The 25,933-nt window shown below is 35.4% G+C and overlaps 1 protein-coding gene across 3 annotated transcripts in view; it reads right to left on the bottom strand.

The window, feature by feature from the left end:
- ORC5 (origin recognition complex subunit 5) overlaps positions 1–25,933 on the bottom strand; it is a 69,724-nt gene that overhangs the window by 37,854 nt on the left and 5,937 nt on the right. For all 3 annotated transcript variants that reach the window (XM_074538847.1, XM_074538849.1, XM_005482648.3), the window contains exons 4-13: positions 25,407–25,604; positions 21,856–21,930; positions 19,404–19,515; positions 18,917–19,047; positions 17,176–17,224; positions 16,516–16,606; positions 14,321–14,373; positions 12,099–12,211; positions 8,614–8,661; positions 6,383–6,493 (exon numbers count right to left, since the gene is read on the bottom strand). In XM_074538847.1, coding sequence (XP_074394948.1) covers positions 6,383–6,493; positions 8,614–8,661; positions 12,099–12,211; positions 14,321–14,373; positions 16,516–16,606; positions 17,176–17,224; positions 18,917–19,047; positions 19,404–19,515; positions 21,856–21,930; positions 25,407–25,604 — 981 coding nt within the window. The remainder of the gene's footprint in view (positions 1–6,382; positions 6,494–8,613; positions 8,662–12,098; positions 12,212–14,320; positions 14,374–16,515; positions 16,607–17,175; positions 17,225–18,916; positions 19,048–19,403; positions 19,516–21,855; positions 21,931–25,406; positions 25,605–25,933) is intronic.

The following is a 25,933-nucleotide window of genomic DNA, read 5'->3' on the forward strand; positions in this document are numbered from 1 at the left end:
CATGAAGTCACAGGATCAAAAGGTTGTACTACAAACCCACTTGGACAATAAACATGTGGGGATGTATAGATTATATTTGAATGCTGTGTGAGACATAGGATGTTACAGAAGACTAACAGATATTTTGTGCTGGCAAGATGTGCCTTAGTTATCTTCAATGCACTCTGAAAGAGGAGGGGAAGTTTATTTACACCAGTAATGAGAATGAGATAAGCCCAGAGTCCACGGTTTATATTTGCTCATTCCTGTCACTGGAAAGCTCTGAAGATCTTCTGACTGACCAGACAGAGAGAAATACTGTAATTCTAAATAGTTCTCATGAAAAATAACAAAATTAAAACATAAGCTTTTAAGACCTTTTTCCATATAGTTCATTTTTTTGTAAAAATAAGTGCTTCCCCCTGCATGGAAGTATAGAAGGATCACGCCAGAGATGACACCTCCTGTGGTCAGAATGGATTAAGCTGTGCAATTTTATGTACCTTCCTCTGAAGCAAGAGGACAGTGAAATGCAGTCATTTTCAGGTTAAATCAATAGGACAGAAGCAGAGGCTGATGACATCTTCTCTTGTAATTTTAGAACTCAAGAAGTGATAAAAATAGGGAAATACATGAGAATATATTCGCTTATATTCCAAAAACAAAATTCAAGAAAATCTACATACACAATCAACTCCAAGAGAAATGCAACTTCTACAATCATCTTCCTTCTGAATATTCACTACTTAATGATTCCACCTTTCAACAATGTATAAAATAATTATTCAAACATTTAGATATTTTTGTAAACAACTGTTCAAGTCTCCCAAATCTCAGCAGCACCTAATGGATATTTAAAGCAGAAGCACTCTCCAAAATCAGATGTGTGATATGCTTCAATTTTGTCTTGAACCAATTTGCAATAGATAGATAGAAAGGATTTTTTTTAAACATTCAACCAGACAACAAGAAATCTCACTGCATGATGAATTTTGGTCATGAAGGTGTAAATGTTAAGTTCATTTGAGAACAGGATAGAAATATATTCTTCCAAAGTCACCTCCCACACTGAGGCAGCTAATGTCTGCTATGAATTTCTCAATTATTTCAGGTAAAATTTTAGCAATTCCTCTATCCATTTATCCAAAAATAGAACAAGCACAACACTTGCGGAATTTCCGAGTAATAGGAAAGCAAAGGAAGGTGGTTTAATAGAATCAGCAGAAACTTTCATTTTTCCAGCATTTATTTTTAAAAAAATAAAAATTAATCTACTTACTGACATATAACATCTTGTACTGACAGTACAAGAATATGCTCTGTATTTCCTGCATACTCTAAAATAAAAATGGCTCCACTTATCTTTGTTCTTCTTCATAATAAGGCCTCTTAGGGAACACTGGAGAACAACATACATTTTAAACCAGACCTTTTTCTGTAGAAATTCACCCACCTACTCACTTTTTAAACAGAGAGTATTCTATTAGTCTTAAATAATAGTGTTAAAACCAGATGCAAAATGGTCCTATGAGCAGTCCCTCCAACAGCAAGGAAAGCTGGAACACAATACAGCTGATCTAGCAAAAAATGAGTAATTCTTATTCTGTCAAGAGTTGTTAAATGTGGAATTAAAAACTTCTTATTTTTAAACATTAATACAATCAGAGCTTGCAGAAGCGATTAAGAAAAAACCGTTAAGTTGACAATACTCACAGAATTGAATCACAGAACTAGAGAATCATAGAATCAAATTCCTCTTTATCAAATTGCTACATCAAGGGAACCTAACATAATGCAGTAACAGAGTTAGAACTATAATCAGAATGTGGATATTTGATGTCCAGAAAGGCGGTGACATCCGCAGGCCATAATGCAAATCAAGTAAGTAGAGAACAAAATCAGGCATCTTTCCAATCTTGCAACTGAAATTTTACCATGGCTGTCAATTTACCAATCAAGGGCAGTTTAAACATTAAATTATCATCTGAACAAGAAAGACATAAAGCATGCTTCCAACACAATAGGACAAAGAAATTTTGCAGGTAAATTGCCTCATACTGTTGCAGTTTGTATAAAGAATATTAGATATTCCCTATTCTATTCATGTAAGGCAGACAAGAAAGCAAGAAAATAGAAAACAAATATCTCCAAAATCTTACATTCCAAGAAAGGGCACTTTTTTTCCTCTCTTAATTACAGAAAACCATATTCCTCTGGCTCCCTCCAGCTGGAATTATGTTATGTACATCAGTGGTTTGTGTGTTTCTCATAGACCCAGATCATATTGGGGTCTTTGAGAAACACACAAACCACTTAACACACTACTCAATTTACTGAGTAGGCACACTACTGCATTTATTTTAACTTCAGATGAAAAGTTCTTACTCTTTGGACAACAATTTGCAATGCTATTTATCTTTACAACACATTGAAAAATTTAGGTTTGTTAACCTTCATTCCAAATTCTTACACATTTACAACTAGTTAGTTCTATAAATTTGTGATGCTCTTAAGAAAATTCAAATGGTGTTCTTAGATCCAGCATCAGAGATAAGAAATGTCTAATAAATGAAATACAGACTATGTGCAAGCAACCTGATGTGTCTCCATGTACTCATAAACACCCTTCCCAGAAATCTGATTGCAAATGCACTATTGTCAGAAGTAAATCCTAACTATACAACTATCTGAAAATATCTGCCAAATATAAAGAGTAACATTAAAACCAAAGCTGGAATGACCTAACTTTAGTGCATTAGAATGAAAACGTAAACAAAACCGAAGTTACTGATTAGTTACCTATTTGGTAATTTTCAGCTATTATATACTCTGTGAAGTTATCCTAGGTGTTTTTCCAAATATTCAGGGATGTACTACCAGAAATAAAATATGCAAAAGTATGCAAGATAAAGGGCTTTGCTCCATTTTACCTTAGATAACATCATAGCTCAAAACTACAAGTAGATCTAATCAATCCTCTTTATGAAAAGCTATTTCACAAGAAAGCAAAAGCAAGATAAAATGCCTAGAAAATGAAAAATGGCCAGGAGAACTGAATTGACTTGAAGCAATTGCTGAATGACTTTGGTAGAGGAAAAAACATTGGTTAATTTTGGCTTGAAAACCGTAACAACATCTACTTCCTCACTGACTGTGATATGAACAACTCTTATCCTCTTCAGTGTAAAATGACCTCATTTAAATTAAATTGGTGCTGATAATTCTTGCCCAATGCTTTGTGCATAAATTCATTTGTGTCCTATACTAAGGCACATTTTTATGAAGAGCATTACGTTGTATTTCTGTCTATTTTCTGTGGGAAACCTAAAAGGAAATACTACTCAAACACTGAATAGATTCTCAGAACCTTTGCAAAATGCACTTTCAGGAAGCTTTACAAAGTGTCTTTGTATCCCTCCATTCTGCTGTAATTGCCCTTGGACACAATGAATATTTCTGCACATTGGATCCATACGGAGACACAAATAATACTCCTGGTTGTTCCTGCTGCACCAAGCAAGGAACCTCTAAGACTTCTGTTGTTGTAGGATGCAGGCTGCACACCCAGAGTCACACAGCTTTCAGCACTGTGTGAAAGTGCACTTTCATCCTTTCACCATTTTCTCCGTATTTTACCTTCCAAAACACTTCAGCCCCATACTCAGCCATACATCCAAAGCCATACTCAGCCAGAAACCATCCACTGTGCAAGTTCTGTCAGCACAGAATGTACTGCCCATTGGTGACTGCAATATCATCTTCAATCTGTTAAATATTACACAAAATTGTGTCTGAAGACAAACATTTTAAGAACTTGTCCTCTCAAATGCCTCCAGAAATCAAGTTTTCTAACCTCCATCTTCTTGAAGCAAATAAACTTCCATTCAGTAACCTGTTAAACTAATACACAATGTGCTAAAAAATAGAATTGTGACAAATTAGTAAGAAAAAGTGAATTTTCTGGATAAAAATGAACACTGGGAGCATCTCAAACGAATACAAACAAACCATGTACGTACTGAGATGAAGATGCGATAATTAAAACCTCCAAACCTTCCATTAACTTTGTCTCAAAAAAACCTTACTGGATGTGTGCAAAGTTTGATTAAAAAGAGGACAAAACCAAGAGAAATTACTTTTAAGGGAGCAACGAAAAACTTGCCATTTGCAGAAGTGGAAAATTGCTTTCCCTACCACCCTCTGCTATTCTTTAGTACCAGTTAGTGAGGAAGACCAAAATACTGTAAAATACTGTTATATAAGTGAGGAAGTTCAAAAATAATTGGGCCCAATTCTATCTCCTGTAACCTACTTACAACAAGAAGCTACAGCAGAAGTTGTTTAGTTTTGTATTGGTTGCAAAGATCACACTTGCAAAACAAACATGCTAACATTTGGTTTGAAAAAAGGTATGAGACCATTTTAAAGAGTATGATATTTAAAGGCAAAAGATTAAGATTCAAATTTTAAGCTGAAAATATATTTAGAAAAACTAAACATTTTCAATAAAACCTACCATTAAGAGGAAAAATGAAATTTTGCTGCTCATTAGCACAGAAGTTTCACTTTAGAAAAGCTAATAACCAAAATTTTCATGTGAATAGAAACTATACAGAAAAACAAGAAGCAATAAGAAATAGCACAAAATCAGCAAGTGAGAGATCTTAAAGCAGCTGCCAGTCCTTCTTGAATCTTGACTGTGATTGTTGACCAACTTTAAAGCTAAGGCATGCTATTTTCTGATAGCACATGAGGAGAATTAATATGCATTTGGTTCATGTACAGCCTTTGAGTTTATACATTAAAGAGCACATAAAATTAATCATGAGTCAGTTAAGAAGCCAAATATTTGACATAAACATTTTAAATTTCTGTATAATTTTATTATTATTTCCATGCTGATCACACAAACAAAAAATTAAGATTGTGTTATTTAACAGCAAAATGTATCAGTATTGAAAAGGATAAGCCAGGTCCTAAATATTTTCTTTGAAAAATGTATTTACAGAATAACCAATGACAAAAATCACTGAAATACAAATTGTTTTAAACTATTCAAGAAAGAAAAGCAATTAAATATTATGCCTAGTTTAAACTACTTTCCAAACCTGTTTTAAATTCTGTTGCATTTTTATTACTTTGCAGTGGACACTTCAATATTTTAAATTAAAATTTAATGTAAAAATTGCTTTATAACTAAAAATACTCTTAAATAATTTATAAAATTGAATTATTGCACAAACATATTTTATTTCAAGTTCTTTGTCCTAACATGGTTAAGATTATATACAATTTTTTAATATCTGTATAGCTTAATCTCCAGATATTCAGAAAATAAAGGCTTACAACTATTCTTTGATAACACTGCCACCTAGTGCAAACTCTAAATCAGAACAAAGCATTTCATTGAACTTGTAAATTCTGTATTTAGCCTAAGGTGGAACTACAATATGTACAAATTGTGGCTTCAGTACTACTTAACTGTACATTGGAATACTGACTTTTGTTCTCCTACCTGGAATGCCTGTTAAATATGCAGCTACACTAATTTTGAAAATATGCTCTAAAATACTGTTATATAATACATTCACATCTAGTGCATACCAAAATGCTTTTGATTGTAAAAAATAAGAGAATACAAAACTAACATCCTGTATGCTCCTAGAATTTTACATGAATGCAGAAAAGAAACTGAAATATTACTTGGTTAAATTTGATAGCTAACGAGGAGAAGTGGAAAACTACAACTGGAAAGAAGGAAGAAACTGAGAATTTCTAAGGTGAATTTATAAGAATCAAACTGACAGTAGAAAATCATCTTTACTTATACAGAATTGGCCAATACACACCTGACAAACCCAGAGGTCTTGAGAAACCACTGGATTTACTTAATTCCACTCACTTCCATAGCTATGCTGCCATCTAGTGAAACGGGATCCTCACTCTTCTCTGCAGGACTCACATTTTGTCCAAATGGAGAACAGCAGGGACAGGTACCACAGCAAACACTGCTCACCTGTAAGCACCTTATTCCCTCTGCTGCTTCTTCACCACTACCTTTTTGTAGCAACGTGTGCTACAATGTGACTAATTTTGGCCATGGGACAGTGAACATTTAAACACCTAACCAGAAATTTAAACAGGCTTACAGACTTCAGTGAGAAACCAAGGAACTCAGTACAGACCACAGTCCAGGACCAGGGAAAAGTTATCCATTAGCAGATTTCAGACTATAAGACAGATAAAGTACTGAATACAGATAAATATTACTCTGAACCTTTGATTTCAATCACCTATTGTGGTTGTTTTTTCATTTCATTTAATTAGAATTCTGACTTACAAAACAGTTAAAACTTGGTGAATTCCAGACACTAAAAAGCAAATAAAGTAAGTACACACTCACCTGGGAAAATATATTTGCAGTTGGAGCAACTCTGTTGTCCACAATACTATATAATATTGCTAACAATCTGTCCAGGGGAAATGGCTTTGGCCCAAGTAGGTGATTGCTGGTCTGCAACAGAAACAACACTTTTTCACCCACTTCTTAATTCCCTGAAGTACTACATGATGTTATTCCTTTGGCCTCTAGGGAGGCACTATGATTCACTAGTGTTTCATACAGCCTACTTACACATAATGGAATACACTGAATACATGTTTATTGATCAAGATATAGAAAGATCTATTTAACGTGGCAAGTGTTCAAATTGCAGAATAAAAAGGAACATTTCTGAGCAGTAACAGTAATTATGCCAAATTTCCTGTTAGCAGATTTATACATTCACTTTTGTTTAATGACCTTGCTCAGTTGAAGGAATGAAGAGGAAAGGCTATGTTTTATGGCATTCAAAGAATCACAGAATGGCTTGTGTTGGTGGGGAGCTTAAAGATTTCTTCCAAAGAAGAAGAACAAAACTGGTCAGAGTATTCCAGAGACAAGGCAAAGAGTGTGGGTAACACTCAGAGTGCACACACCTCCCACAGGTTCAGCTGGCTAAAACAAAGAGCTCAGATGCCTGAGCCCAAGGCAACTGTGCTATCAGAACACAGCAGATTTGCTCAGCCTCACATCTGCAGAGCTCTTGTGCATCTGCACACCCCACACCTCAGTGACACCAATGGCCATTTCAGGCATTAGGGATTTTCTGCAAAAAGGAAATGTACAGTTTATAAGGCAGAACTGGGCAGTATTCCAACTCAGGCACTATAGTTAGGACTACAGAGATTTATGACCCAGACTTCCAAAAGTTCTTAAAAGGGAAATACTTGTTTTATTTTAAGTTTGTGTTTAATTCTCTCTACTTTGACATCCAGTTGCCTTTTTTGTAGAGTACATTGATTTATTCTTACTAGCAGAGCAGCCAAGATTAAATAGGATTTTCAAGGGAAATTTTGTTTCAAAATGCTTCTGGGAAAGAACATCTCAAGTATACCACCAGCACCTCTGTGGCATTAGCCTTCAGTAAGAAACAACCACTCATTTCTTCAGCAAAATCAAATGTTATTTCCAACACATGTTTTAAGTTTTCAAATCCAGAAGGTGTCCCCAAAGCTACCTCTTGGCTAACAAATTAAGCAGTGTGAAAAATCATGGAAACACATGGCCAAAAATAGATTCACTAGGAAGATCTCTCACTTGTCACTGGAAAAGCATCATTCCAGGCCAACCATGCAAAGAAACCAAGCAAATTCTGCTTTTATCAGCAACAGGGCAATTAATAGAATGCTAAGTCAGTTTCTTCCCCTCATTCACAAGATTTTTTTTTTTTTCTAGTAAAAAAAACCCCACAGCCTCTGGACTGACACAATTATGAATCACAAAACAGATTTTTAGTCTTGCTACTGCAAAACTTTTAAGGAGAGATTTATTTCATCTGATGTCAGCTTCCTGCCAAGCAGGTACACACAGCCAAACCAGTTTCTGTAGCTCCAAGTACAGCCAGTAGAAATCTAATCAATACAATTTGTGGTGCCATTCATCTGCCTGAACATAGAACCTGCTTCAGCAAGAGCCAAATCACAGCCCTCACTCCAATGACTGCACTGACTGACTCTGCATGGGCTATAAACTGTTTTAGATGCAGGCACCCACTAGAGTTAGGTGAATCTGATCTGTAAATCAGTCTTCAGACAAGCTTCTCTGGGCAAAGGTATATTGACATAAACTGTCACACCAACTGAAGCAAATGAGTCTATTTGTAACACCACATCTGTAATTGTTTATCCCTATATTTCAATTTCCCCCATTATAGAAATCTTTATAAAAATTCTTTAAAAAATATAAAATTATTATTTTTTATTTTATTTTATTATTATTATATAAAATTATTTTTGAGAGAAATTATGATATTTGGCAATTCCACTTATGATGTCCTTTCATTAGCTTTATTAAACACACTTTGTTGTACACAACATTATGGCTATAGGAGAAAATTTTATGTTACAGTTTTAATAAAATGTCTGTATCTCACAGAAATTTGTACCATACAAAACAAGTGCACCAAAATTGTTATTTCTGCAGTTCTGATGTTTCTACAGTAATCAATAACACAAAATGTAATACAAATCCACAAGTACAGTGGAAAAAAAATACTTGTTGCCAAGCTCAGCTTAGAAGGATAAAATACATACCTTCTCATGCTTCTTCATGAAGTTGGTCTTTCTAATTTTCCCATGATGCTGCAAACAACAGACAAGAGCAAAAGTAATTAAAACAGTCAATAAATAATGTATACACTACAAATTGTATGGCAGAATGTTATTCTAGATCTACTTCTTTACTAAACTTCCAGTATTTGCCTTTGATGTCATTACCAAACATTCTTACTAGAAGCCCTAAAATTACACTTGCCCAGCTTCTTGCTTCACCCTGTCCCAAGTGGGGCAAAGCCAAAGCACAACATGCTAATATTTTCTGTTGAAATGCATAAGTTGTTTTTTTTCTAATTTACTCAGGATGAGTAAATTTTACTACTGATGAGGTAGTAAAAATTGGTTTGTAATATGACTTCATGCTACCATCCTCCTCATATCCTCCATCATCTAATAAAAAAGACAGATGATGACTATCATGATTTTAAAAATGTATCCATGTATAAATCCACCAAAATTTTCACCTTTTATTGACCTTATTTCAGATTTTGGATGCTACAAAAGTTGGCAGAATGACAACCAGGAATTTAATCAATACAATACAATGGTAGTTCAAGGTTCTTGAGCTAAATGAGAAAAGGAAGGAACAGGGGAGGGTGAGGGGTAGGGGTGGGTGTTGAAGAAATGCAATGTAATTTAAAGCTGCACAATTTAAAAATTGTCTTTAAAATGGAAGGACTATTGAAAGAAAATAGTCAAGTGCTCTTGGATCTCAACTAAAAATGTGAGGGCAAGACAAGGGCAGAAGAACAGTAAACAGTGCTGCAAATGAATGGGTTAAAAAGAGAAACAAGAAATCCAAGAGAGACGTGAAGGATGAGGCATTAGTGATGCAAAATGAGCGAAGAGGTGCAATAATTTTTAAACATAGTTAAGTGCTATTTCTCAAAATATCACCTGATGAGTTTTTCCTACTTCCACAGCCCTGAGAAGTATACCTTATTAATATACCTTATAATCATGCTCAATCAGGGAAAAAAACTCAAATAAAGGAATTATTTCTTCATTTAAATGTTTAAAATCGTGTAGTAAGTATTTGTGGCCCTCAATATTCAGCCATGTCAAAATTATCTTAGTAAATGTGGCTTTACTTGAAAGACTTCTGCAGAGCTAAACAGCAGAGAGGGCTTAGGTTCAATTCACATGATTTATCTGATTAGAAAAATTAGCTAATTCAGCTAATACATATCAAACACAATTAGAGACAGCAAAGCAATCATTTCATCATGCCTTTGAAAAATGACTGCAGTGCTAACAATGACCTTTTAGAGAGGAAAGTGATCAAGCCTGAGGTTACACAGAATGCTTTGGATGGAGCACAACAAACTGCATTTGTGCATGTTCCAGGCTATGCTGGGATCTCCATATGGGATATATGGTATCCTGTTTCTGTTCAAGCACAAAACCCCACGATAGTAATTCAGAGCTAATTTTCAATTAGCTTTTAATGCTGTTTTCTCTAAGGACTTCCTAGATAAATACTCCTATTCTTTCCTGTTTTTAAGAGTTCCAAACCAGCTTTGCTTTTTTCTCTCCATCTACTGCAAAGCTCCTGAATTTTCACATAACCAAAGGAATGGTGCCAACTATCACTTTCCTACTCTGTTGGGCTGTTAGCACTCCAGGCTGCCCCAAACTGTGACTTTATTTCAGCTGTAGTATAGCCTAGCATCTATAGAGTAGTGCAGATGAGCAACTCAGTGACCATCCTTTTGTTTGCATTCCTTTTGCTTCTTTTAGTCCTTAGTTAAATCACTCCAGAAGATACTTTTCTGTCATCTATTCTGAATCTCATTACAAACCTGATAAAAATCATATTCTACTTCCACTGTTCACATCAGTCATACAAATATTAAGCTTGAAACCCCCTCAAAAGTGTTGGTTTTGTTGGGCTTTGAGATGCAGCTATTTCTGAAGTTCAGTTTTAGACCCGATGAAGGGCTAACTGATATAAAACACATGAAGGAAAATGGTGACTTTTGCTTCACCAGTTCTTTGGAAAAAAATACCTGATAGAAATACCTTCCTGACCCCTGCTTCAAAAACCTTAGAAATTCATGTTTATTGTACAAAACTTGAATACAGTTCATGTGCAAGAGTGGAAACTCATGCAGAGATACGACAAAGGAGAAAGGAAAAAACCTAAGTTGAAAAGGTTGTTCGGAGAACACAAGGAAGATGTGGCACTTTTTTGTACATGTTCTAGAGACTTGACTCTTGCATGCTCTCCTGTTTCTGTGTAGAAACATTTCTTCAGCAAAAAAATCTCTAACAAAGAAAATGCTCCAGCCAAGTGCAAAGAACAAGACCTGCCCATAAAGAAAATTTACCTATCTACACTTACTACAAGTAACCCTTCACTCAGGAAAGGACTAAATAGAAGGGTGACAGATACTGATAGAATAGCTTTCAGTAAGATCATATCACAGTTTAAACTGAAAGCATACTAACATTTCATCACTAGAAACTGCAGTAACTTCTCAAAATGTGTATCTATGACGTTTTTGGTTTTTTTTGAAGAGGGAGTAATATTTTTTTACAAATTTGTCTTGCCCTCATTTTCTGTAATTGCTTACACCTATCCATCACAAATGCCATGTATTTATACACACAGGCATATATCAATACATACTGTAATAGCTGGTAAAATGCACAGAAAGTCCAACTGCCTGATCACTTTTCTGATACCTGTCTTCCCACCTACATTTTGTCAAATAACTCAAAATGAGGCAATGAGGCAGGCTTGAGGAGCTTGAATATCCTAGGTCAGGAAGAGACATAAAACAACAGCTCATGGCACCACAGCACTTGTCTGCAGTATGACCACAACTTAGCTCACAGGAAAAAAAGGAAGAAAAAAAAAAAGAAGAAAATCCATCAACATCTACATGGCAAGAACTATCAGAAAATTATCTTTAGCCCAGGAGCTGGTAGTAACAATTAACACATCCATCCTAAAACATGCATTACCACCATTTCAACACAATACATACCAGCTAATGTATTCACACCTCCTGAAAAAGCAACTGCTTGTTTCTGTTCCAAAAACTTAGAACTCCATAAAAAACCCAACACTGCTCTAAGTCATTTTATCTCATTAAAGGCCAAGGCAGTTTTGGTTTGTACCTTACTCTGGAAATTTAAGTGTAGCTTATATCTAAGGACACTGTGGTCACTCCACTAAAATCTTGTCAAAACAAAGCTGTATCAACTCAGAAAAGCAAAGCACAGTGCTCATGCTATAACAGCTTTATGCATAATTTGACATGAAGAATTTGGATTTATTAGACATTTAAATCACTCAGTGATCAGCACCAATCACAGTATATGTTCTACAGTAAAGCTGCTCATCAAATCAAATGAAGCGCACACAGAAACAGAGCTCAAAACAAACAGCTGAAGAGTTTTAAACCATGAAATTCAGCATGCAGGAATCCAGTTAACTAAGACATGAATTTTGTTACCTTAAGAAAGAATCTCTTATCTGTCCTAACAGGATTGTAGGAGGCAAGGTAAGCAGCTATTAGAAGAAATTTGGAGTAATAAGGCAGTTCCACATGGGTATGTGCAGAAAGTCCTAGAAAATAAACAAACAGTTCATGAGTTAATAAAAACCCAGCCTGAACATCCACAAACTTCAAATTAAACTTCCCTGCATTCATTTTCTTTTTCTTCTCTCCTGCTCTAGTGCCATAACTAAATAAGTATGACTTTCTCAGCCCCGTTATAACAGATGCAAACTCAGGGAAGGGCCAAGGAGCACGGCACAAAGGTAACATTCTGCAACCTTTCAGACTCTCAGCAACTGTACTTGAAGCATCAGGGATTCATAAATCTTCTGGAAAAAAAAGATATAAATAATTCCAGGCTACTTTCTTTTAAGGGAATCCTCCTGACAAACAAGGCAGATGAAGTGATACATTTATATACAAGTGTAAGTTTTTTCAAGATTCAACCTTTAGGTTCCTCTAGACCATCCAACAGCTTGTCCAGGAACAAGGCTGGCACGGTGAAGAAAGCAGCAGTGCTGCACTTCTGATAAATAGTTCATCTGTGATAAATGATTTTTAGCAACTGTTCAATTTCCTATAGAAAATGTTTTAAAAATTTTAAACTTGAACCAGTTGACTCTGTATATGGGTATACCTAATTAAGATTAAACACAGATATTAAAATCTACAAAAACGACAGTCTAGTGAATACCTGCTTACCCTCTTTTTGAGGGGAACTCAAAGTACTTTTACTTTGTAATTTTTATCCTTACAGTCCCTTGCTCTTGTTTTACATGCTTATGCATAAAAACAGGATCATCAAACCACCCTTCATCAGCTGGCTAATTACAGAAACCATTAAAGGGTCTCTCTCGTGCCCTCTGTTTATACTTTTTACTTCAACAGTTTCTTGTTCTGTGAAGCACCTGTGTCCTTATGCTTTAATCCACAAATATCAGCAAATAAAGATTAAAGAATTAAACATGTTAAAAGTTATGATTCAGGGCCCACAGCATAGGGAAAAGCATCCCAAATGACTGCTAATGATTTCCTCTCACATAAGCATAAAAGAACAGCAGTTTTAGTTTCACTCATGATTAAGAGATTCTCTTGCACTGCATGCTATTGATAACATGCAACACCAAATAAACTCTTGCAGACAGACAATTCAGTTTAACACAAAAACATCTGGTTTTTCTCCATTCTTCTGGTCAGCCAATATTGCAGCACACACTGAACTATTTGATGATTTACACCTTTATTAGAGTTAGAATTTTATTTATTAGAACAACTTCTCAAGCATATTGCTATCAAACACTGTTTTAACAACATGAAATTTTTGCCTACTACATACACTAATGAAAATGCATTTAAAATGAAGTTTCCCTTTATGGGGTTGTCAGGTGCAAAATATTTCATGACTATCTGGGAGAGAGTTTAATAAGGACACTTTGAATCAAACTCCTTTGGTCAGAAATGTTGAACATTCACCAATCATAAACCAAACATAGGAAAAAGTCTGATGATTGCATTTATCTCAAGGAATTGTCCTGACAAATAATATAAAAAATGTTTCCTAAATAAAAACTGGTCAAAAGACCATGACCAACTGACATCACCTGCAAAATGTTTCAGTATTCCTTCTAAATTGTAAATGAAGGCTGACAAATATATTAAGATTCAACTTTCCAGCCTGCCTAAAGTATAAAACCAACAAAGGTCTACTTGTCCAAGGGAAGAACATAAAGAACACTTGCACTTCTGACACTTCTATTTGCAAGAAATCTGGACCAGGACAGGTGTTTTGTTTAGGAATGTGCTAATTTAGTGCAATACACCAGGTACTACATTCTCCTCTCCCCACTTGGACAATTCTGCCAGTTGGCACACAGAGATTTGACCAACAGGGTTCAGGCCATTCCTCACCCATTCTGACATAAAATACTGATGTAAAGAAGACTGCTTTTACCTGCAAAGGATATTAGGAAAGGTTACTCCCAATATATATGATAGGGAAGAAACATTTCTTTGTAGAACACCTCAAAGAACAATAATTACCCTGAACTGTAAGTGAATACCAACAGGTAGCTTTGTCTGGGTGGTTTCATTAACATGTTCTCAGGTGACAATTACCAAGTGGAAGCAAAAAGCACATTTCACATCACACACCCCTCCACAGTTACTGTGTTTGATACCTTTCAGTTGCCCAGGCTCTCCACCATCATGCTGCAAACGCTCCCACTGTGAGCTGAAAGACAGACAATGCAAATACAGAAAGATTTGCACAGTATTTGACAGTCTTTTAGAGAAAGCTACTTGCTTGATATATTCTAATTTTGTGACACTGGCTAGGATACAGCTAGTGAGAGAATAATTTAAAATACATGGTCTCACTGTCTTGCATGTAAATGTCAATAATCTGCAGACTATGTATTTGATAAAAAAAAGGCAAAAAATAATGTTAGATTAAGGCATAAGGGATCTAATTGAAAAATACCTATTTCCTTCCATCCAACTACTATGAGTAAGCAAACATCCACAGCAGTAAGCTTTCCAAGTTTCAAGAATAATGCAAAATTGCATAAAAAGTAAAAACACTGATAGCTCTGATTCTTTTTAATCTGCTTAATAACTGTCTACATTTGTGAGAAGAATACTATAATTACTTCATAATGTAATTTTGAAGTCAATGGAAGTCATCAAGATGGATTATTCTGTCAGTGAAAAATGCCCCCAAGTAGTTTGGCGTTTCCCTAAACAGTAGCAAAAAAAATTCACTTTAAAACTTTCCTAAAGGAATGACATTGCTAGCAATTTCAGATTTTGGATCATTTGTACGCCACAAGGGGATTACAAAAAGCTAAGTCCTTCAACAAACCTATTTTGGCTTGTTTTTTAAAGTTCCTCATGAACAGAGTTTATCAGCCCTAAGCCATAAAACTTATAAAAACAGTGTAATGGGAGCTCAGGTAATACTTAAATTACAATGAATGACAAAACAACTCATCAGTGAGTTAAGGTTTTATCCAATGTCTATTTTACAGGCATGAAAAAGGTTAATTTTCCTTTCAGTTCAGGTAGCACAAAAGCTGATAGCAAAGTTCTAGCACTATAAATTACATGGTCAAGAAAAAGCAGAGTAATCACAGTTGTGTGGCCAGAAAAACTCATATAGTGATTTTAATTCCTCAAGTACTTAAATCCTAGCACTGTTAGACAGAAAGCTAGAATCTCTAATAAAAATCAAGTCAAGCTCAAATTTATAATCAAAGAACACTGTAGAGGGAAATTACTTATTTGGAAACAATTCACAAGCTATTTTGTATCATAATCTTTTATTACAACCTAATTAGAGTAGGCAATTACACAATATAAAAAGTCAGGAAGATCCCGAGTAGACTGTGTAATGAAGATCAATATTGAATATAAATAAATATTTGAGCCAAACAGTAAAATGCTGCATGCTACAGTGAAGTCTGGCTTGAAAACAGCAAAATCAATTCTCTTTTTGAAGGAATGCTCACATCTCTAGAATTTTAGCAGACTTCTACTACACACTCAGGTTGTGACCAGAATATTCTATAGCCTCAATGACATTGAAAGGAACAAAATCAGTATGTTTTTACCAAGATAAAGAAACCAAGCAATACTGGATGATCTCTCTTCACACAGTGTAACATCAGAATCGTTCATCTTAAAGGTGGAGAGAACATTAAACCTAAGCCAGTTATTACCACTGTGAATGAACATCACCATCTTTTCTTCTAAGCACTCTGGCAGCTTACAAAATAAACAAGGAATCTAAAACAACACCAAGAACAATAGCCATTAATAGAAAACCAGATTTTAATGCTGTCCAAAATGGCAATTCCATGCAAGAAAAAAACTGCCCTTGGAGAAGAAAATAAGGGATCAGAAAGCACAGTCAGCAAACAAACCTGGTGGTATCAAACAAAGCTAAGAAACACAGATACTCAAAATCTGAAATGTCTCAAGAATTTTGAGGCTTGCACACATCCTTGGTACAGTGAGTATCTGGCAAGCTAACACACACAGTGTTTTAAACTGTGCCTGTATATTCTGGTGATGGATTCCCATGCTTGGTAGTTCATACATTACAGAAAATGGATCTAGCATCACTGTAAAGGAGAACAAAACTTGCTGCCACTGCTTTACTTATTGAATCTTTTATATTCTACAAATACCACTTTGTTTAAATCTCCTCCTGAGATATGCTATTTCTAACAGTGTATGGCAAGAAAGAAATGCACATTAAAGGAAAAAGATTACATCTAGCAAAAAAGAAACACTAGCCATGAAACACAGTGAGAGGAAGGCAGTTAAAAACAGCAACTCCAACAAAGCAAACAAGCCTGTGCCTCCAAATTACCTGGATATTTCCCGGAGATAAACAGTCTGCATTGCCTTCTTCAGATGAGGTTCAATGTTCTTCCAGAGTTTGCGGGTGTCGCGTTCATTTGCTGCAGCGAAGCAGAATCAACTCTGGTAACATTTAACTCAAACAACACTGAAACTCATCCCTGACACCTGAACAGTCACAGCCATGACACAGTCTAACACCCTGACTCTGACCTGCTGCTTTAGGATGATGCACCATCACCATCCACCCAGCAAGCACATGCTGCCACACAAGGCTGTTTCTCTGTGACTGTTCTGAGATAATCTCAAGATTATCAGCTTGACAAAACCTCTCCTCTTGGTTTCTTTCTTCTCTCAGCTTGACAAAGAAATAACTTATCCCATTACTTTGTCAAAGTCCTGATGGTTGAGTGAGGAGAAAGATTAAGAGGAAGCAGGCAAATTTTCAGGGTATTTCCACCTTTGTTTCCTAAAACACCACCACCAAATACCATGTACTGCTCCTGCTGCAAGTGCTAATGACTGGGTACAGCTGAAGTGAGCACTGCTGCTGTGACCTGAGGCACCACTGTGCCACCACATCACGAGGATCAGAGCAAAGTCTTCACCAAAACCCACGGAACAGCACCTGCTCTCTCACACACCTCCCAAATTAAAGACACAGCCTTACCTTCCCCTCTGACCACTGGCTCACAGTATTTGGCAAAATTGAGCGCTGCCTACAGAAAGCAGAAATGGAACACATTAAAGCACAATCCATCTGATCCAGCTACAGAGTATAACCAGCAGGGTAATTATCTCCTTTGCAAAGTCAACAAATCCTTTAAAGTCAATAATTATGCCACTTGCTAACAAACATTATACTGTCACAAATAGCAACATTTTTGTACTATAAAATACAAACAGAAGTAATCTATCACAGGTTACATGGCTTTGAGCTCAGCAAGGTCTGTTTATCATACTCAGAGGTTGCATTTTTTTTAAACTAACATAATAATTTATCATTACAAATGCACTACAAGTGTTATAATGAATTTTTCTTTCTCCCTTCATTTTCAGATAAAACTTTCCATTCAAGGAGAAGTTCAGCACACTTAAACACAAGCAGAAATTATTTATTTTTTCAAAAATTATTTCTTTAAAAACATGCTAGCATATTCCATATGCAAATTAACTCCTTTTGCCTAAAGTAAGATTAAGAGATTTTTGAGAACACTATAAGCAAGACTTTCTTCTAAAACGTTTAAATCAATATCACACAGAATTTTGTAAAATACCAATCCTCAGATTGGTAAAATACCAACCCTCAGAAGAAGATTATCTTTATGTCCTACTGCACTTTCATAAATCTCTGTGCTAATATACAAAACTCAAAGTGTAACTTCCATATATAAATCTAATAAAATTCCAGAACGTATTATTAATAATCACACATAACAGCATACACATTTAGAGATTGTATTAGACACTAAGGAGGTCAGAAGCCTGCATGTCTGTCACTATGTTCTATGGAAGAGACTTGCCAACCACAAAGAATTTAGGGTCCAATCACATAAGGATTTTCATAGTGTTGCCCAATCAAATAGTGCATCTAAACCTAATGAAATTCTCATGAACAGAGCCCTCAAGTACATGTCTGCAAGAACTGTGACCCTGGTTTCCATTTCTGTCTCTAGCAATCTCATTTACATACAAAACCGGTATGGTTTTATAAGAACAGGTAAGTTCAGCTGAAATTTAGCAGCATGTTCCTGAGGGAAACACAGGCAGAACATTCAGATCATCTCTGGAGCACTGATTTCTTCACTGATAACATCAAACTTGTAAAATTTCCTTGTACAGGTAATTAAATAATTGGATTAAGATAATGTTGGTAATTGTTAATAAGCTTGTACAAATGTCACCATCAAGTAACTTAATTCTCTTCTGTTAAGTTTGTTTACTATTACATTATGTGGTTAAAACACCTTTTTTCCAAGTACTTTCAATTTATTACCAGAAAAGTACACAACACTGGAAGCCCTTTACAGCCACAAAACAACTGCAACCTTTGTTATGGATTTTAAAGGCAGCCACATTTTAAGCTAACACATTCTCAGGAGGGCAAATTTACACTAGATATAAGAAAGACTTTTTTACTATGAAGGTGGTGAGACACTGAAACAGAGAAGCAGTGGATGCTCCATCCCTGGACGTTTTGAAGGCCAGGCTGGATGAGGCTTTGATCAACCTGCAGGAGGTGTCCCTGCCCATGGCAGGGGAGTTGGAACTTGACCTTTAAGGCCCTTTCCAACCCAAACCATTCTACAATCTCTAATTTTCCCTTTATCCATATTCAACAATAAATCTAGACTTTCGTTTGGAAAAAACATCACAAAACAAAACAGCAACTCTCAAGAAGCTCATCTCACCAGATGCCGAAGTTCCTTCAGGTCCCTACAGACCATGTAAAAGACACCAAGCAAAATATTGATGTATGCAGCATAGAAATCTGCAGAATATTCTGGGGGATGATTCTGTGACAAGATCTTCTGCAGATGTCCTGTTTAAACAAAAATAAATTTTGCTGTTTTCAAGCCAACTTAATAAATCGACCACGTTTGTGGAAAAACAAACAATACCTATCACTAAAAAATCCCCAACAAAATCCACCAAAAGCTACACTGATTTGAAGAACCAGCATATGTAATGGAATTAAAACATTCCTTTGAGATGTTCTGGAAAGTGGAAAAAGACAAGATCTTTACAGGTTGTGTGAATACAGACTTGTACATTCCAGTAGCTATTACATATTCTGGGCTCTGTACAAGGCACACTGATAAAGCTGGAAAAACTTTTGAATGTCCTTTGGAAAAGTGTTATACAATCCCCAAAAAGCAGATTAAAAAATGAGTTTACCTATGCTGTAGTCTGGAAAATACATGGTGAATGGCTCAAAGCAGCCAATGTTTGGACGGAAGAGTTCCCACACTATTTCACTGAGCAGAATGACTGTCACATTTCTGTCAGTCTACACAGGGAAAGAAAAACCCAAATGAGAGAGTGACAGGCAGAGAAATGACAAAAATCCAGTGCATGTTAGAGCATCAATCAAAAAATTCTTATTGTGACTTTTCTGTTTCACAAAATCATTAAATTTACAGTTTATTTCTATACTAGTAATTAGCATTAAAGCTTCAGCTAGCCTAATCAAGCAGATCATACATTTGCAAATCTTTATAATTATATGATATTTCTCTCCAACCCCTGCCATTTCACTGACATGTAAGCTTTCTGGGGTGACAGAATACCAAGTAGATTCCACCCCAAAATTAAGAGAACATTTTACTTTAGTAATTAATCACAGATCTTCAGAGCAAACAGAAAAAGTTAAAAAGTAAAAAGAAAACTCAGCGCCTCAGGAACCAAGATATCTTGTACGTTATTTTAAAGGCAATCTGGTCTGGTCTTTAAAGACAAACACACAGACATCCCAAACCAAAAATGTAATATTACCTGTTTACTCTCCCAACTGTTTTACTAGTTAATAACAGTGGAGCTGTTCATAGTAATCTATTTTTGTAATTAAGTTTTTATTGACAGAATACCTGCTTCTGATTGGATGTTTTGATCAATAGGTAACAAAATGCTTCATATTAAAAATTATATTGTCATATTTTGGTAACCCTTCAAAATTTTAGCTACTTAATATGAAGCTAAAACTACCTGTGAAGATGATGTGTCATTTTCCCTCTTTGCAAGGTTTTTGCAACCATACTAAAAATTCTGCCTAACAAAAGATGCTTTTAAATATGGTTCTTCAAGAAAGACATTTGAAAACTATTAAGGCACCTCCATAAAACAAAAGGAAGGAACCTGATTGAATTGACAGTGCTGTGAATGACTTGAAAGATGTTTAAATGCTATTCCCTTCCCTGAAATGTAATGAAAATAATCTTTTTTACTTACTTTTCCCACTTCTTAGTGAAGTGGCACCCACCCATATTCTTTATTGTTTCTTCTTCGTTTTTATGGAACGTAAGTATTTTCTTTGCTTTCAACAAGTACCTTTCTGCATTTCTTTCAGCTGGTTTCCTCTCCCAGAACTCCAAATGTTTCAGCTGACTGAAGTGCTAAGATACATTCAGCTCACTTCCTGACTGATCATCCAGTAGGAAGAACTTCAATACCTGTGACCACAATCCTCAGAGAAATCAAGCATCCATGACCTATTCTTCAGCACTGACCTGCCAGTCCCACTGTATCCTCCACTCCTACTAGAGGTGTTCCTGGTCTCCTTTCACTCCAGGAAAGGAAGAGATGCAAGAGATCTGCTCCTACAACATTGCTCTGCAACACTGGTTGCACAACTGTTTTAGAAAGCCTCAGTCCAGAATCCAGAATTTAAGCAATTGGAATATCAGCAGTGAAGACAACAGACTTGTCTGGAGGTTAGTTTTGAATCTGGGAGTGTTCCTCTGGCATATATAAATCTTAGTCTATGGGGTTTTGATCCTTGAACATCAATTACAGACCCAAGTTTGCCTCCCTTCCTTGCAGAACAGGTTGTTTCTGCTTCAGGAGCAGCCTAGTCCAGAACATGGGCAGAACAGACAAAAAGAGACAGAAAATGCACCAGCTGTCAGGAGTAAGAACACAGCTGTGAATCAGTCTTCATTCAGTAGAGAAATCAATGTGACCAGAAGATTAAGAGCACCACACAAAAGCTTGAGATAACAAGCATAATTTCAGCTATTTACATGTTCAGATATTTCAAAGTACCAGCATCTTACAGTTTTGTCTTCAGTTTCTTTTCAGGGAATGAACCATTTTTGCTTATTTCAAGGCAAAAGTTTTGATGCCTCAGAAGCAAGAAAGGAAAGCACACTGTGGTTTACTCCAATCAGAAACTTACTGAGGCACAATTCCAGGAGAAGTGTGAGAAAACTCTCTAGCAAGTCAAAACACATTCACAGCTGCTGAGCTGTGCAGCACCAGCCAAATGAAACAGCTGCTAGTCTCCTGAAAATCTTATTCTTAAAAAGACAAATAACCTAGAAAAGACAGCTATATATCTGACACGAGCCTCCAAAGATTCTACACATCAAACATTGTAAACAAGATACCATTAACCACAACTTAAAAAAAAACCAAATCTCAAATAAAAATCAAATAAAAATCTCCCAAAGTTTAAATTCTAGTTTGGTTTCTAGTTTTGACCACTGTTTCGAGGGAGTGGGGCTTAATTTTTCAACTTTTCTCATCTAAAGAATCATTTCTCTTGATCTGTGAGCGTGGATGTACAGGCACCACATGTTCAGTTACTTTCAACAGGCAGGACACACAGAACAATTTCTTTCCAAACACTCACCAACTCTTGAAGCCTAAGGAATGCTGGCAGGATGTTTGGTTCCATTTCCCTCAGCTGTTCTGCTCTATCCAGAACCTTTCAACAAAACAATGATATTATATAGACAAACTCAACTCCCACTCTCATATGGATTTAAAATTAATTCTTAGCTGCTGAAAACTGAATTGGAGAGATTACTGCTCCAAATGTGCTTCCAGGAAGCCCAAGCAGCTCTGCATCTAAAAAAGCATACGATCCCTAGACAAGCAACATTCTCATACCTTATGGCAGGAAGAATTATTATTTAAGTCCAGTTAGGAATATCACAACGAAGTCAAGGACATCCTTAACAACCACTGAAACCTCCATTTTTTCCCAAAATTTTTCTCATGCTTCAAATTTTCATGTAGTACAGTAAGACTGTAACCACATGCTTAGTCCAGGAGAGTTGTGTTTTCCTACCATTATATGATTTTTCAGAAACAAGTAAGAGCTGGTATTCTGAATTTTGAGAGAAACTTTTCTTGCCATCGTTTGCAGCCTAGGAATTTACAGGATTTATTGTATGCAAACCTCACACAGCAGTAACAGATGTAGCATATGTACAGCTTAAACAAGAAACATCTTAAGCAAATAACATTTTAGAGTCTAAAGAATTAAAACAGAAGCATGAAGACATTCACAGTTACACTTTGGCAAAAAAATGTGTACTTCCAGCACACCTAAAATCTTGACAGAAATGAAAAAAGAGAATAGAAATACATTTCTTTTGCAGCTTATTTACTACTTGCAATATAAATCTAAATTCTGAAGCTCGTTACTTCTTTAGAATTATTGCTCTTGAGATATAAACTATATGTCTGCAGAAAACTATATTTTCTATCCTATTACATATCTTCTTGCCATGAGAATCTTACAACATCTATCATTTCTGTTGCCACAATAAGGAAAAGAAGTTTATGTGAACAACCAAACATTTTCTGAAAATATTATTTCAGAATCCCACCACACAAATCTGAAAGAGCTCTGCATCAATATTTCATATTTTGTGAATTTATTAAAAACTTTACATTGGTATCTGCATTTGGTTCATGTAATAAGTGACTTCAGGAATGAAGGCTGCTTTACACTACAGACCAAAGAGTGGCTATTTTTTTACTAGTATTAGTATTTTTATTAGTATTAGTATTTTATTACTAGTTTTACACTAGTTTTAATTACTAGTATTATATTTATTAGTATTAGTATTTTTACTAATAAAACACTGCTTATTGGACCCAGTGACTTGTAGCTACCAAACACAAAGCTTTAAGGTCTTGATCTAAGCATAAAATATTTTTTAGTTAAATGGGACACTACAGTTCCTACTTACAGGAAAATGTCAAGTGGTTCACACAAACAGCCTTCCCCCAGGTCTATAAATCTATGTGTTATTCTCTGGTGTCCATATAGACTTGCCACTCTTCAATTTTTTAAAATAGCCTATACTTTCTAAAACTGGCTGCTCACTTACATTTAAAAAGTAGCTTGATACTTCTGTAAAGTGTATATTGTAAATCTATGAACGGCAACAAATTAAGTCTACTCCAATTTTTCAGGTAGTTAAAATGAATAAATTCATTTTTCATAAGTAATCACAAGCATTCAGCACCTATGCTTGGGTTAAGAGAAACATTTAGAATCCTTTTCTTGAAAGTAAACATTTATCTTGAGTTACTCTGAGTTAACTGAGCTGAAATATTACATTATCTACTACTGAAATGAAATGGAATAAGTCAGCATTGCCAGTTTATCTAACCAGCATGCTGGTCTTCCATCAGTCTCAATTTAAACCACTCTACAATAAATCCAGATGACATCAGTTAATAAACACGAATTGATTTCTCCCATTTCTGTCTGTTCCCATGCAGAATGCAACTGAAATACTAATTTAATACTTAATTCTTCTGAGGCAATAACTATTTTCAGGATTCAATTGAAGCTTTGTAGTTATTTTAATGCTTTACTTTCTACAACCATTGTTCAAGAACTTTCTTTCTATATGATGCCAATTTTCATAAAATACATGAAGAATTCTTTAATGATGTAAAATAGTTTTTAATCCAAATACTAATCTGAAAGCAAGATTTTATTGCAAGAAGTATTATGTGAAATACACTGAATGTTATTAAAGAGATAAATTTTTGTGTTTATGGAATTGCTGAAGAATGTCAGTATCAATTTTGTGACAGTAAGCTGAACTACTTCTATTTATAACTTTTTATCTGTTTTAAGCATTGGTACATTATTTCCTTCATTCCATTTCTAAGAAGTATGACACATTTATTAACCTGGTGACCTATAGGAAGCAGTGAGATAGGACTGTTTCTACTGAACATGACATGAAGTTATTTAACTCAGTGGCAAAGTATTTTTAAATGGGAATAAAACACATTTAACTATAGCCTGTGAGACAGAATCAAGAACGTTCAGTATAATTATGAACTTCTTGTTTGACTGCAAAAACAACCCAAAGCAGTATGGGCACACTGACAGCTTAATGACCCTGGGGAACCACACTGCTTGTTTCTTACAGCAATCAATCTTAACCATGCTCTTGTTTCCTTAAATAATCAATTTCAACTCTTTTTAAAAAACCTTAATTTCTACTGCTGGCCGAAAATTTGGTCTGAATATTCTGCAGGTTCACACTATATATATATATATACACATTTACACATCACTAATGCTACAGCTTTCATATTATCCTTCCATCAGACTTATTGTATGACTGAAATTTGTTTCCATGTTCATCTCTCAGCACAGTAAATGCTGTTATAGTCTGTAAATTCTGAATCCTTTATGTAGTTAAGATTATCACAGTAAAAAACTCTGAACACCTAAACCAAATTCTAGTGTTCTAGTATTACACTATTCAATTGTTCCTGCAACCTAAATTCTGATTATTTTTCCTGCAATCTGCTATTCATTCCACGTGAGCATATCAACAACTTTTTCACTGCAGTCCTTTCTTTTTTTCCATCTTAATTTTAAAACTAGAGGTCCTGTCTCTGAGGGCCACAAGTGTAGCTCAAGATGTAAGATCTCAAAAGCATTTTTACAGATGAAGTTATGCATTTTAATTCCTTAAGTTCTATTCCAGCAAACCAAGCCTTGTCATTTGCATTCCCCATGTTCCCTTTTGCCCTATTCTCCACCTCTGCTTTCTCATTTGTGATGCTCTTTTCACAAGGAAACAGATAAGCATGGCTAATAACAAAACAAATATAGGCTCTCTATATTTAAAGATTTTGCAACACTATTACATCCCAAATTTAAATGTGTGGTTTATTATTAGTTATGCTATAGAGTTTGTGTGTAGGAAAAAATCTAAAACCAGGAGGAGAACAGAACCTCACCTAAAGCCTGTAAGCCAACAGAAAGAATCTGTCAACAGGTTCTGGAAGAGCTCTAGTGAGAAATTTAGTGCAAACTGCTCTACAAAACACACACTTCACATACAAATTATCAATAACCATTACTCATACTCTCTTAGCAGGAATGGGACTGGACACAAAAATGAAATGACTTACAATGTATAATGTTTGATCCTGAAGCTCCTGACTGGCCAGAGCTTGTTTAAAGAGACGAACAAAGTCATTCAAAGTGTCACAACGCACAGGAGAGGTCTGCTCTGTGCCAGATGGACAGCTCTGCAGCTGGGTGAGAATTTCTTCTAGCAGAAGTCGTGATGTAAAGTATTCCACACAGTTCACAAACACATGAGGAAGCTGAAGAGAATAAGAAAAATGATACAACTGTTTGGCTTTTTCAGTGTAAATACTCCAGGAAGAGTTTTCTCTTCCATATGAGAGAACCAAAGAAACCATGCCCTGCCAACAGAACATAGTGCAAGCAAGTACCAAAATAACTTGTTAAAAAAGATCAATTATGTACCTAGTCAAAATATTATGTATCACAAACTGAAGAGAGAGCTGATGAATCTTCAAATGGAAGCATACCTTCTAACTATTTTTAAACACTGAAGCACATCATATCCTTTAACTATGTTGAAAAAATGTGAGCAATACACAAAAAGAAAACCAAACAGCATTTAGAT

This window comes from Zonotrichia albicollis, chromosome 4 (assembly GCF_047830755.1).
Source record: "Zonotrichia albicollis isolate bZonAlb1 chromosome 4, bZonAlb1.hap1, whole genome shotgun sequence".
In the NCBI taxonomy this organism is placed as follows: Eukaryota; Metazoa; Chordata; class Aves; order Passeriformes; family Passerellidae; genus Zonotrichia; species Zonotrichia albicollis.